The sequence below is a fragment of the Mobula hypostoma genome, chromosome 9 (genome assembly GCF_963921235.1).
Source record: "Mobula hypostoma chromosome 9, sMobHyp1.1, whole genome shotgun sequence".
Taxonomy (NCBI): domain Eukaryota; kingdom Metazoa; phylum Chordata; class Chondrichthyes; order Myliobatiformes; family Myliobatidae; genus Mobula; species Mobula hypostoma.
Genome location: NC_086105.1, coordinates 56,107,447 through 56,122,799, shown reverse-complemented (window position 1 = coordinate 56,122,799; position 15,353 = coordinate 56,107,447). Strand labels below are relative to the sequence as shown.

Here is a 15,353-nt window from a genome sequence, read left to right as displayed (position 1 = left end):
GTGAGACATGGATGGTTATCCTTCAATTGCCACAACAATGTTCCTTTGTGTGAGACATGACACAAATGTTTTCCCCTCTCACTTCAGTTTAACCAGGCCATCTTGATGCCACATTCAATAAACTGTTGAATTGATGGCAAGAACAATATCTTGGAATGCTTCTTGAATTTGTTGTTATTCCATGTTTGGATTGAGCCTGTGCTGTAGTCTCGAGCCAAATGATCCTGCTGAATGGTCCACTCTGAGCAGAAGTTTGGTTAATTTGTTAAATTGGTGCTATGTAATAACACTGAAACAGCTGACATGACTCCTCATACACTAACAACACATACAAAATGCTGGAGGAACTCAGCAGGCCAGGCAGCATCTATGAAACAGAATAAAACAATTGACATTTCAGGGTGAGACCATTCATCAGGACAATTTCACTAAGACTGATTGGGTGATGATTGGCTGAGTTGGATTTAAGTAGTTTTTGAGTACGCAGACTGTGTGGATGCCAGTGTTGTAACTGTATTTGAGTAGCTTTACTGGGCACAGTGCATAGTTAGTCCTTGAGTACATTTATCCGGTTTCAGCTCCTGGTCTGCTTTATTCAGCCACATCATCTGTAACACTATTCTTGTTGTGAGCATTCCTCAGTAACCTATTTAGATTATGAGAACACTCAGTCCTCTTTTATAGTCATTTAGAAATGCATACATGCATGAAGAAATGATACAGTGTTTCTCCGGAGTGATATCACAGAAAACAGGACAAACCAAAGACTAACACTGACAGAACCACATGACTATAACATATAGTTACAGCAGTGCAAAGCAATACCATAATTTGATGAAGAACAAACCATGGGCACGGTAAAAAAAGTCTCGAAGTTCCCGAGTCGATCGACTCCCGAGTCCCCGATAGCAGGCGGCAAAAGGGACAAACTCCCTGCCATAAACCTCCAGTCACCATCAACTTGCCGATGCCTTGGAAGCGGCCGACCACAGCCGACACTGAGTCCACCCGTCCGAAAACTTCGAGTCTCCGATCAGCCCCTCTAATACAGCCTCCCGAGCACCATCCTCTGCCGAGCGCCTTCGACCTAGCCCTGGCCGCTGAAACAAGCAAAGCCGAGGATTCGGAGCCTTCTGCTCCGGAGATTCCGGTTACCACACAGTAGCAGCGGCAGCGAAGCGGGCATTTCAGAAGTTTTCCAGATGTTCGTCCGTACTCTCATGTCCATCTCCATCAAATCAGAATTGTGCACGGTCCCCTACTTGACAGATTACAGATATCATTCACCGGAGAGGCCGCGCACACTGCCGTCACGCCGCCATCTTCTCCTCCTCCATTGAGAGCAGCTTCACTGCCTCTCCAGATTCAGACCATAAGATACAGGAATAACATTCGGCCATTTGGCCCATCGAGTCTGCTCGGCCATTCCATCATGACTGTTTTATTATCCCTCTCAACCCAATTCCCCTGCCTTCTCCAAGTTACCTTTGACACCTTACTAATCAAGAAGCTATCAACTCCACTTTAAATGTACCCAGTCAATTGGCCTCCACAGCCTATTGTGGCAATGAATTCCATAGATTCCCCACCCTCTGGTTAAAGAAGCTTCTCCTCATCTCTGTTCCAAAGGTCCAAGACTCCTCCACTATGGGAAACATCTTCTCCACATCCACGTTATCCAGGCCTTCCAATATTCAATAAATTTCACTGAGATACCTCCATTCTTCTAAATTCCAGTGAGCACAGGCCCAGAGTCATCAAACGCTCCTCATACATTAACCACGTAATTCCTGGGATTATTCTCATGAACTTCCTCTGGACCTACTCCAATGCCAGCTCATCATTTCTTAGATAAGGGCTCAAGACTGTTGGCAATACGTCAAGTGCTGTCCGACCAATGCCTTATAAAGCCTCAGCATTACATCCTTGCATTATATTGTAATCCTCTCAAAAGGAATGCGAACATTGCATTTGTCTTCCTTACCACTGACTCAACTGTAAGTTAACCTTTAGGGAATCCCGCACAAGGACTCCCAAGTCTCTTTGCATCTCAAAGAGTCTATGCTTTTATTCACCAGGTTCTGCAGATGCTGGAAGTCCAAAGCAACGCACACAAAGTACTGGAATCCCTTTCCGCTTGCAAAGGGAAGTGCTATACCTGCCCATTCACCTTCTTCCTGGGAGTCAACATTTCACCTGCGAATCTGTTGGGGTCATCTGCCGTATCCTATGCAGCCTCTCCTACATTAGTGAGACCTGATGTAGATTTGTCGAGCACCTTTGCTCCATTCGCAAATAGCAGGATTTCTTGGTGGCCAACTATTTTAATTCCAATCCTCATTCCCATTCCAACACATCTGTCCATGGCCTCCTCTCCTGTTCAATGAGGCCACTCTCAGGTTGGAGGTGTAACATCTCATATTTCATCAGGGTAGCCTCCAACCTGAAGGCATGAACATTGATGTCTCTCATATCCGGTAATTTCCCCCTCGCTCTTCCTTCTTCAATTGCCCACTCTGGCTCCCCTCTTACCTCTTCTCTTCTCCTCACCTGCCAATCACCTCCCTCTGGTGCCCTTCCTCCTTCCTTTTATCCAATAGTACACTCTCCTTCTTCTCAGGTCTTTTACGTTTTCTACCTATCACCTCTGAGCTTCTCAATTCATTCCCCCTCCCCCACCCACCTGTCTTCACCTATCCCCTTCTAGCTTGTACTCCTTCCCTTCTCCACACCTTCTTCTTCCTTCCTTCCTAGTCCTGATGAAGACTGTAGGCCCAAAACATCAACTGTTTATTCATTTCCACAGATAGTCCCTGACCTGCTGAGTTCCTCTAGCATTTTGTGTGTGTGTTGCTACACCTTAATTCCTTCAGCGCATGACCATACACTTCCCTAAAGGCAGGACAAAAGAAGGGAAAGAGCATCTAAATTGGATGGTGGGATCAGGAGGCTGGAAAATGCCTGACTGGATTGATTAAAGTGTTATTTGATATATGTCAGGTACATGTGTTACAGACCCAGCTTACTGCTTGACATTGGTATTGGGATCTGGTCTCCAGAATAAATTAATTTCCATGATGTAGAGGAAAACTACTGTGTTTATTTCTCACACAGCCAAAATGGTCACTAAACCTTTAAACAACACACATAAAAGTTGCTGGTGAACGCAGCAGGCCAGGCAGCATCTCTAGGAAGAGGTGCAGTCGACGTTTCAGGCCGAGACCCTTCGTCAGGACTCGGCCTGAAACGTCGACTGCACCTCTTCCTAGAGATGCTGCCTGGCCTGCTGCGTTGAAGGGTCTCGGCCTGAAACGTCAACTGCACCTCTTCCTAGAGATGCTGCCTGGCCTGCTGCGTTCACCAGCAACTTTTATGTGTGTTGCTTGAATTTCCAGCATCTGCAGAATTCCTGTTGTTTGCGACTAAACCTTTAAATTCATTTTGATGGAATTGGTCAGGGCAGGGCAGTAATCATTCATTCTGTGTCAAGGATAAAAGCAAGCTGGATCCACAGAAAGACATCAATCACTGTCAGGGGATCTTTGAAGCATCAATTATTGAAAAAACATCTCAAGCCCTCTTAGCACCTAGCTATAGTTGGTCTTTTTCTGGCTTTGGAAAGGCAATGATCTTAAAGTGATATCCAACAAGCAGTTACATCTTGGGAGAATTCCGGAGAAAAATACAGTGCCTATAAAAATTAATCATCCCCCCCCCCAGGAGTTTTGTTTTACAACATTGAATCACAGTGGATTTAGTTTGGCTTTTTTTTACACTGACCAACAGAAAAGACTTTTTCGTGTCAAAGTGAAAACAGATCTCAACAAAGTGATCTAAATTAATTACAAATTCAAAACAGAATAATTGATTCCATAAGTATCCACACCCCTCAAGTCAGTATTTAATAGATGCACCTTTGGTGACAATTACAGCCTTGAGTCTGTGTAGATATGTCTCTCATCAGTTTTGCACATCTGGACACTGCAATTTTCCCCCATTCTTCTTTAGAAAACTGCTCAAGCTCTGTCAGATTGCATGAGAATCATGAGTGAACAGCCCTTTTCAAGTCCAGCCACAAATTCTCAATTGGATTGAGGTCCGGACTCTGACTTGGCAACTCAAGTACATTGATGTTGCTGTTTTTAAGGTATTCCAGTGTAATTTTGGCTTTATGCTTGGGGTCATTGCCTTGCTGGGAAACAAATCTCCCAAATTGCAGTTCTCTTGCAGACTGCATTATATTTTCCTCCAGGATTTCCCTGTAATTACCTGCATTTATTTTACCCTCTACCTTTGACAGCCTGCTGTGGTGAAGCATCCCCACAGCATGTTGCAGTCACCACCACGCTTCACGGTAGGGAAAATGTGTTTTGATGATGTGTGGTGTTTGGCTTATACCAAATATAGTATTTAGTTTGATGGCCAAAAGGCTCAATTTTGGTTTCATCAGACCATAGAACCTTCTTCCAGCTGACTTCAGAAACTCCCACATGCCTTCTGGCAAACCCTAGCTGAAATTTCATGAGAGTTTTTTCCAATAGTGGCTTTCTCTTTGCTACTCTCTCAGAAAGCTGCAACTAGTGAAGCACCCAGACGACAGTTGTATGCGCAGTCTCTCCCATCTCAGCCACTGAAGCTTGTAACTCCTCTAGAGTTTCCATAGGTCTCTTGGTGGCCTCCCTCACTTGTCTCTTTCTTGCATGGTCACTCAGATTTTGAGGATGGCCTATTCTATGCAGAATTACAGCTATGCCATAATCTTCCCATTTCTTGATGATTGACTTAACTGTACTCCAAGGGATATTCCGTGACTTGGAAATTTTTTTGTATCCATCTCCTGACTCCTCAATAACCTTTTTTCAGTTGCTTGGAGTGTTCTTTTGTCTTCATGGTGTAGTCTTTGCCAGGATACTGACTCACCAGCAGTTGGACCTTCCAGATACAGGTATATTTTTACACCTATCAGGTGTCAAATGAACACCTCCAGTGCACACAGGTCTCCAAAAACAGATCTCTATTTATGTGCCTTCTAAAACCAATTGGCTGCACCAGTGATAACTTGGTATGTCATAGGTATGAGTACTTCTGCAATTATTTTTCGGTTGATCAATGTCAAAAAAGCCAAATTAAATCAAATGTGATTTAATGTTGTGAAACAATAAAACATGAAAACTTCCGGCGGGGGGGGGGTGCGGTTTTGAATACTTTTTTTATAGGCACAGTATGTATGGACAGAGGATCAAGGTATTTCAGAGAGCCTGGCCGTAATTTTGCTAGGCAATAGATGATTTCAAGACTCAAGATATTATCAGCCTTCATGGCAGTGAATTCCATTTGGAAGCTGAGTTGGACTGAACAACTGAACCCGCTTCATTATGTATCTGTCACTCCAGAAATCCTTCACTAATGGCCTGAGAGCGGCTGGTAACCCAATGGATTGGAGTGATCAAAGACTGAAAATGATTCAGAGGGTGGGAGGAGAACCAAAATATGCCATTCAGAACTTAAGCCATGAACTCATTTAACTAACCTTGATTATTTTATTTCACTGAGGCAGGGCACAGCATCAGGTGATTTTATCACGTGATCAAAAACATGTGGATCTCCTAAGCCTTTATCTCAGTAAACCTACAGCACAATACAGACTCTTCGGCCCACAATGCTGTGCCAAACGTGTACTTACTTTAGAAATTACCTAGGGTTACCCGCAGCCCTCTATTTTTCCAAGCTCCATGTACCTATCCAGAAGTCTCTTAAAAGACCCTATTGTATCCGCCTCCACCACAGTCACCGGCAACCTATTCCACGTACTCACCACTCTCTGTGTACAATTACCCCTGACATCCCCTGTGTACTTACTTCCAAGCACCTTAAAACTGTGCCCCCTCTCGTGTTAGCCATTTCAGCCCTGGGAAAAAGCCTCTGACTATCCACATGATCAATGCCTCTCAGCATCTTATACACCTCTATCAGGTCACCTCTCATTCTCCATCGCTCCAAGGAGGAAAGGCCAAGTTCACTCAACCTATTCTCGTAAGTCATGCTCCCCAATCCAGGCAACACTTTTCTAAATCTCCTCTGCACCCTTTCTATGGTTTCCACGTCCTTCCTATAGTGAGGTGACCAGAACTGAGCACAGTACTCCAAGAGGGGTCTGACCAGGGTCCTATATAGCTGTAACATTACCTCTCGAACTCAATCCCATGGTTGATGAAGGCCAATGCACCACATGCCCTCTTAACCACAGAGTCAATCTGCGCAGCAGCTTTGTGTCCTATGGACATGGACCCCAAGGTTCCTCTGATCCTCCACACAGCCAAGAGTCTTACCATTAATACTATATTCTGCCATTATATTTGACCTACCAAAATGAACTACCTCACACTTATCTGGGTTGAACTCCATCTGTCACTTCTCAGCCCAGTTGCATCCTACTGTAACCACTGACAGCCCTCCACACTATCCACAACACCCCCAACCTTTGTGTCATCAACAAATTTACTAACCCATCCCTTCACTTCCTCACCCATATCATTTATAAAAATCACTAAGAGAAGGGGTCCCAGAACAGATCCCTGAGGCACACCACTGGTCACCAACCTCCATGCAGAATATGACCTGTCTATAACCACTCTTTGCCTTCTGTGGGCAAGCCAATCCTGGATCCACAAAGCAAGGCTCCCTTGGATCCCATGCCTCCTTAGTTTCTCAATAAGCCTTGTATGGGGTACCTTAACAAATGCCTTGCTGAAATCCATATACACTACATCTACTGCTCTACCTTCATCAATGTGTTTAATCACATCCTCGGAAAATTCAATCAAGCTCATAAGGTACGACCTGCCTTTGACAAAGCCATGCTGACTACTCCTAATCATATTATGCCTCTCCAAATGTTCATATACCCTGCCTCTCAGGACCTTCTCTATCAACTTACCAACTACTGAAGTAAGACTCACTGGTTTATAATTTCCTGGGCTATCTCTATTCCACTTCTTGAATAAGGGAACAACATCTGCAACCCTCCAATCCTCCGGAACCTCTCTCATCCCCATTGATGATGAAAAGATTATTGCCAGAGGCTCAGCAATCTCCTCCCTTACCTCTCAACAGTATCCTGGGGTACATTTCGTCCGTTCCCAGTGATTTATCCAACTTGATGCTTTCCGAAAGCTCCAGCACATCCTCTTTCTCAACATCTATAGGCTCAAACTTTTTAGTCTGCTGTAAGTTATCCCCACAATTGCCAAGGTCCTTTTCCGTAGTACTGAAACAAAGTATTCATTACATACCTCCACTGTCTCCTCCGGTTCCATACACACTTTTCCACTGTCACACTTGATTGGTCCTATTCTCTAATGTCTTAGCTCACATGAAAGAGCTAATTTACAAGGAGCATTTGATGGCTTTTGGTTTGTACTTGTTGGAGTTTAGAACTTTGAAGTGAATCTCACTGAAACCTATTGAATATTGAAAGGAAGCAAGCAGGCCAAGCAGCATCTATAGGAAGAGGCGCAGTCGATGTTTCAGGCCGAGACCCTTCGTCAGGACTTGAATTTCCAGCATCTGCAGAATTCCTGTTGTTTGCGAATATTGAAAGGCTTGGATTGAGTGAACGTAGATAAGCTATTGCTAGTAGTGCTTGACTCTGGGACCAGAGGCCTTAGAATAGAATTACATCTTTTTAGAACAGAGATGAGGAATTTCTTTAGCCAGTGGGTGGTGAATCTGTGGAATTCATTGCCACAGACGGCTGTGGAGGCCAAGTGATTGGGTAAATTTAAAACAGAGGTTGATAGGTTCTTAATTAGTAACAGGGAAGGCAGCAGAATGAGGTTGGGAGGGATAATAAATCAGCCATGATAGAATAGTGGAGCATACTCAATGGGCCTATAGACCAAATTCTTCTCCTAGGTCTTATGGTCTTATATGGATGCTATAGCAGCCTTGAATGTTATGCAACAAAAATCAACTCAAAGCTTCATCAATGAAATAAACCTTGAAGGAAACACTACAAGATACCAGTTTAGAGCTTTTCAATTAGCTGAAAGGATTCTCCGACTTTTTTTTCTCCACTCCCCCCAGCCATCAGGCAGAAAATACAAAAACCTAAAAGCATGTACCACCAGGCTCAAGGACAGTTTCTACTACTTTACAGGACTATTGAATGGTTCTCTAGTACAATTAAAATGGACTCTTGACCTCACAAACTACCTCGTTATGGCCTTGCCCCTTACTCTCTACTGGCACTGCATTTTCTCTGCACTGAAACACTTCATTCTGCATTGTTATTGTTTTACCTTGCGCTGTGATAATGAAAAGATCTGTGCAGACAATATGCACAGCAAGTTTTTCCACTGTGCCTCGGTACATGTGATAATAATAACCCAATTCCAAAATTAAAAATTATTGCATACAAAACCAAACATATCTTGTAATTTCTGCTCACTGCCTTCTCTTATTGTTTCACAAACAAATTAGAAAAACAGGTACAGACCAACTTTATTTTATACCAAATGCATTGTAAACCAAAGTTTAGAAGAGGAATTTTATTCCATATCAACCATCCTGTCATCTGCCACATTATGGTCTGTAATGTGTGCTGGACGTCATTCCTTCAGCTATGACTGCTAACGTTCATATTGCAAAGGATTTCTACATTTGGGGAAAAACAGGTTTTCATTCCAACAAAGACACTTGATCCAGACATAAATTGCTCAAAGACAAAATTTGCACCATTAAACTACATGAATATACCTTTACATCGGCTTTACAATGCTTTGTTCCCTGCAGCATGTAAACAGAAGGAATGATCTGGCTTTAACAATAATTTGTTAGGAAATGTATGTCATCACTGAATCAAGTTTAGTCTTCTTACCGCTTCTCAAAAATAAAACCAGAACTATTTTACTTCAATGTTTTAATATATCCATTTCATTAATTTCAGTAAAAGCATTTACTACACAGAAATCCAAACTTAACACTGCTAATGAAAATATTAGGCTGCAGTAGATTGATGCAATTTCTAATGTCTTCTCAGTTATGTACATTTTCTCCATAGTACAGCATTAGATTATCCCTAATGGTGCACTTCCCCTCTTAACACTGTTTATTTGGTATAATGTGGCCAGTACCTTGTCTGTTTGTTGATCATATTTCTAATTGATGCAGACATATCCAAAATATAAGTAGATTGGGAATAGTGAGCATGAGTATAAAAATTCACTTAAAGTAATATTCTAGGACCTGAACTTACAAAGCCTTTCTTATTGTGGACTTATTTCCACTTAACTGGTGACTTCTCTCAGTGCTTTTTTGTCAATAGCAACTGCCCTCATACCCCCTGCACCAGAGTCCATTCTTCACGTACATTCCCTGCTAGCACATGTGACATATCACTTGTATCCTTGATCTAATCTGATCTATCAGGCATTTACACACATTGGATCGTAAGTGGAATTCAGAAAATTCAGAACTGGGAATCCTGGTTTGTTTCTCTGTTGCTCAAGGTACCGAAGCCAAATGTAATTTTTCCACTGTTCTTCCAGCCTTTTACAGCTTATAAGTAAACTGGGCAGTGTGTTATCCAATACTGTACGTCATCAGGAGAACTCGTATTTTTTCCTCTCTTTTTTACATTTCAGTACACAACCATAGAAACAACAAAAAAGTTGCTAACTTTTAAATAAAGTCAAATCTTTTTTTTTATTAATCTAAACTAAGGTGCTAGTGACAAAATTACATAAACGATGAGATCCTATTGTAGAAACCAAACTTGTGATATTCCTTTATGTTTTTCCATTGGAATTATATAACATGTTTTACATACACCAAAATATTCTATTTTGAATCCAACCCATATTGATTTCAGAAATACACTCCAATTATGATAAAATTATATAAGGAACATATTACTGACGTCAGTATAGATTTGTTTCAACACCCATAAAACTTATTAAACATATCTAGCATTTCAGCTTAAGGAATGCAATATATTCAATGACAGATGGACTGGACTCCATGTACACCAGTATAAGCTTGTTGATTATAGTTCGTATAAAATGGCGTTGGAACAAAAGCAGGCGATTTATCAAGCACCCAAGTCTTGGAATTATAAATTTGCTGTATTGTCTCCAGGAGCAGAATCATACTGGGTGATGAACCTTTTGAGCTCCTCAGTGCAACGATCTTCTATCTCACGCAAGTTTTCTCTTAGTGCAAATTGTACTGTGTTTTCCAATGATGGATCTTTGTTAATGAGCATTTGAACAACCATGCCAAAAGTTTCACAATCTTGCCTATAAACCTGAAAGTAAACAAATAAATTATTAGCAAAATTGATTTTAATACTTTGATGCAACACAACTTAGTAAATTTTGGAACTACATTTGCAATAAAAAATGGGTGTGCTATAAATTTATACATACTTTCACATTAATACTCTATATCTTGCAGAGTAAATGCTTATTTTAAAGAATCCAAAAACATACGAAAGCTCCCCTAAGGCTGCAATGCCTTTTAAAATTCAAGCAATTGTTAAGGTACACTTTAGGAAGAGAAACAGAGTAAACATTTCAGTGTGACGACCATTCATCAATCTGATTTGCTGCCTACACATGCTCTCTACACTTTTCTTGGAGCTGCACTTGCCTTTTGTGGCTCTGTGGTAATAACCTGGCATTAATGATTAGCTACTGCATGAAGCTCATAGCTCCAATGGCTTTTTTAACTGTTCTTAAACATCTCCAATAATCAGGGACATGTAAAGCAATTCTAAGGATGTAACTAATCAAAAACACTAAGAATAAATTTACCCCAAATTATCTTTAAAATTAGGTATTAACTGAAAATATCTTTTTAATTTAAGATTGGTGACCCTATTCAAATAAAGTGCAGTCAGTTCAACTCAGTGCTTTACTGTTGGACTTGTTGTTGAGTGTCTCTAAGAAATGGTAAATCAAATATTGATATCTGACTGCCAACCTTTCAATGATGTTCATTTAATTGTGCAGGCACCGAAGTCAGAACTAAGCTGACCTGTGAAGAGGGCATTGTCGACACTCTTTATGAAATCCTTGCCAGATGTGGAATTCATTGCCATAGAAGGCTGTGAAGGCCAAGTTGTTGGGTTTGTTTAAAGCGGAGGTTGATAGGTTCTTTATTAGTTAGGGAGTCAAAGGTTATGAGGGAGAAGGCAGGAGAATGGCATTGAGAAGGAAAATAAATCAGTCTCGATGGACCAAATTGGCTAATTCTGATCCTATGTCTTATGGTCTCAAATGCATTATCAGCTAACCTTTCTGCAGTACTTTAAAATACATTCCAAGTATATTTACATTGTTGCTCAGAACACTAGAAATAGAGTAGTCTAAGAACTGTCTATGACTACTGTGTATTAACAGTTTACAACCATTTTTAAAATAACTTTCAGAATCTTAATGCACTGCCGAGACCAGCATTTATTGCCCATTTCTAATTGCCTTGAGAAAATTGGTAGAGAGGCCCCTTGAAGCACTCCAGCCCTTCTGGTGAATATACTATAACAGTGGATAGAAAATTTACAGGAATTAGAGCCAGAGATAACAAAGAATTGGCAATACATTTTCAATTGTGTAACCTGGAGAACCTGCATGTACTCGTGTCCACATATGGTTTCTGTCCTCACCCTTTTTGGTAGTAGAGGCCATGGGTTTGGGAAGTACTGTTGGAATAGGATGGGCAAGTAAATACATTACATTTTATAGTTTAGCCACAGCAACCACTTTGTGTGCCAGTAGTGGAGTGAAGGTAATAGATGTTTGGGGTACAATGAGGTGCCAGTGAATCAGGCTGCTTTGTCCTGGATGGAGTCACGCTGCTTACAAGTTGTTGGCACAGCATTCATCCAAGCAAATAAGGAGAATTCCCTTGGATCTGGAGATGATATTGTTCAGAAGGTTCTTTGGAAGTCAAGAATGTGGTGCAAATCTTCAGTTTGCAGCTGTTTTAGTAGATGTTCATCGAAGTACAGATAGCGTCAGCTTGTACCAGCGAGGCAAGTAACAACAGCAAGTAACAAAGGGCTGGACCTTGTGTTCGCTATATTGCGAACTAGTTGAAGCTGATTAGATAAGGGAGTTCTCCCTGATAAGAAGTCTTGATTTAGGCTGCCATGACCTATCAGGCTCACAAAGAAACTACAGAGGTATAGAACCAGCTATACAACAAATGACTGAAAATCCACTGAAAACTTACTGTCACACCTTGCTATCAGGTGTGGGTAGGCATGCCCGACCCGTTGAAAGTAAACAGATGGTAAGCCGTAATAGTATATTAGTGCAAGGGGTTTTATTTAGTGCCAGACGACAAAAAAAGAGCAAAAGTTGTGAAGAAAAGTATGTATTTACAAATAGACAAATGAGAACAAACATGTACAAAAATTTACAAATATACAGAGGCTTTCTCCACAACACACTTTGTTGTGAACTTTCCAATATAACTAGTCAACGTCAAATCCGACCTCCACACCTCTCAGCAAAGCCAAACTGAGGATTTAAAACTGCCTGCATAGGGTGTAGTGTTCTAGCTCCCACTAACCCAGCCATTATTTTAGAACACCCCAAACTCTCCCTCAGGTGTTTTGGGGCTGTTCTGCTGTTTATAAACTGACGTAACACTGCGACTGAAAATAACTGAAACTGTTTGGAATGCCTGTGTCGAGAATCCTTATTTTTTTGAGTTATAAAACCAATAGAGCATGTTAACTGAATGGGTTGTTTGGATTAGCCAAACTAGCCATTGTTTTACTGTTGGGGTGTGTAAATAGTGAATTCCCAAGAACTGCAGAACGGGAGGGCAAAGTGTGCAAGCTACAGGGGAAACTAGACCAGCGACAGAACAAGGAAGAGTAACTAACCAGGCAAAGGGGCAAGGTTAGTGGGAGAATTAGCATCGCCAACCAGCTCTATCACACTTTCAGAGTAGGTGATTATATAAAAATGACAGGAAGCATAAGGAAGTTACACAACAAGAAGATTAACAATTTAAGTAGCAATTTAGACCATAATCCAACAATTCTATCATACTCCTGATCTATGCTGATGGGTGTCAGTGAAATGTGTCACCTGCCACAGGACACGCAGCATTCAACCTACTTTTGCATTACAGTTTGACGTTGCTGGTCTGGATGAATTTCTGCTCAGTGGTGACATCCCTGGATATTGATGGTGGTGGAATTAAGCAAGGCTATCACTGGATGTCAGGGATTAGTGGTCAGACTCGTCGGAGATGGTCATATGTGGTATGTCTATTAATTGTCATTTATCAGTCCACACTCAAACGGCACGTACACGGTCTGCTTCATTCGCTGAGGAATGAGCATTGTGCAGTCTTCTGCAAACATCTTATGACATTTGATAAGAGTAGTCATTAATGAAGCATTTATAGGTGGCCAGGTCCAATACATTGCTCTGAGAAACCCCAGCAGAGATGCCTGGAGCTGTGATGATTTACCTTCATCAAACAAACCACGTCCCTTTATAAAAGGATGACTCCAACCACTGATGCATTTTCCCTTTGTTTCTTTCTCACTGATCTCAGTTTTACTGGTGGGCTTTGGGACATGCCCTTCAGCCCACCATATCAGTATTGACCATGACATCAAACAAAACTAATCCCACCTATCTGTATATGGTCTATATCCTCTGTTCCCTACCTTTTCATGTGCCTGTCTAAATGGCCCTAAAATACTATAATTCTGCTTCTACCACTTTCCCAGGCAATACATTCCAAACATTTACCACCCTCTGTGCAAAAAAACTCACCTCATACATCTTCCTTAAACTTTCTCCCTCTCACCTTAAAACTATGCCATCTGGTATTTGAATTTCCACCCTGGGAAAAAGACTATCTATGCTGCCTATGCCTCTTAAAATTTTATAAACCTCTACCAGATTGCTCCTTCAGCTTCTGACACTCAAGTGAAATAAACCAATTTTATCTAAACTCTCCTCATAGCCTCTAACCCAGGCAATGCCCTTGTGAATCTCTTCCGCACCCTCTTCAAAGCCTCCACACCATTTCTGCAACATGGAACAAAAAATGCACACAATACTCCAAGTGTGGCCTGGCTGAAGTTTTATACAGCTGCAACGTGATTTCCAACATTTATATTCAAAGCTCTGATAAAATGAAGCCTTTTTTTACCACCATCTCCATGTGTTACCACTTTCAGGGAGCTAATGGACTGCACCAAGATCCTCTGTACATCAATGCCCTTAAAGGCCCTGACATTTATAGCGTACTTTCCTCTTACTTTTATCCTCCCAGACTGTAGTGCCTCACACTTGTATGGATTAAAGTCCACCTGCCATTTCTCTGCCTAGCTGGTCTATAAAATTTGACAACCTTCTTCATTATGCACTATTTTAACATCAATCATGGTTAAATACAGTCTTCATATCAAGGACAGTCACTCTCTGTTGCCCTCTGGTACTTAGATCTTTGGTCCTTGCTTGGACCAAGGCTGAGATGTAGTTTAGGGAATGAGTGGTCATAGTATAACCCTAAAAAAGCAATGTTCAACAGGTAATCTGTGTGGACCCCCGGCCCTCCGCATCCAATAGATCATTCTCCACAACTTCTGCCATTTCCAGACACATCCTTACCTCCAATCTCTCCCCCCAACCCCACTCTTCACAAAGGCTGCTTCTTCCTGGATTTCCTTGTCCTTTCGTGGCTTCCCACCAATCTCCCTCCTGGCACACATCCCTGCAAGTGACAGAAATGCTACACCTGCCCATCCACCTTCTCCCTCACCTCCATTCAGAACCTAAACAGTCCTTTCAGGTGCGGCAACATTTCACCTGTGAATCTGTTGGGATAATCTATTCCAGTTTCAAGTTTAATTGTCATTCAAATATACATGAATACCCATGATTACACCAAAAAAAAACCAGCATTACTGTATTCAGTGCTCCTGATGCGGCCTCCTCAACATCAGGAAGATCCATTGTAAATTGGAGGACCACTTTGTTGAGCACCTCCAGTCCATCAGCAAAAAGCTGAATTACCCGGTAGCCAAACATTTTATTTCCTATCCCCATTCCAACAAGTCAGTTCATGGCCTCCTCTTCTGCCGCTACAAGGCCACTCTCAGGTTGGAGGAGCAACACCTCATATTCTTTCCAGGTAGCTTCTAACCTAAGGTCATGAATGTCAGGTTCTCCTTCTGGTTATTCCCCCGCCCTTCCCTTTTCTTTTATTCCCCACTCTAGCCTTTCACCTCTATTGCTTACCTCCCTATCACCTCCCCCTGGTGCTCCTCCATATTCTCTTTCTCCCATGGTCCACTCTCGTCTCCTATCAGATTCCTT

At 41.7% G+C, this 15,353-nt stretch overlaps 1 protein-coding gene across 3 annotated transcripts in view; it reads right to left on the bottom strand.

The window, feature by feature from the left end:
* Nucleotides 1-8,556: 8,556 nt before the first annotated feature.
* pphln1 (periphilin 1) overlaps nt 8,557-15,353 on the bottom strand; it is a 140,879-nt gene continuing 134,082 nt past the window's right edge. For all 3 annotated transcript variants that reach the window (XM_063058339.1, XM_063058341.1, XM_063058340.1), the window contains exon 10: nt 8,557-10,306. In XM_063058339.1, coding sequence (XP_062914409.1) covers nt 10,112-10,306 — 195 coding nt within the window. In that variant the 3' untranslated portion in view covers nt 8,557-10,111. The remainder of the gene's footprint in view (nt 10,307-15,353) is intronic.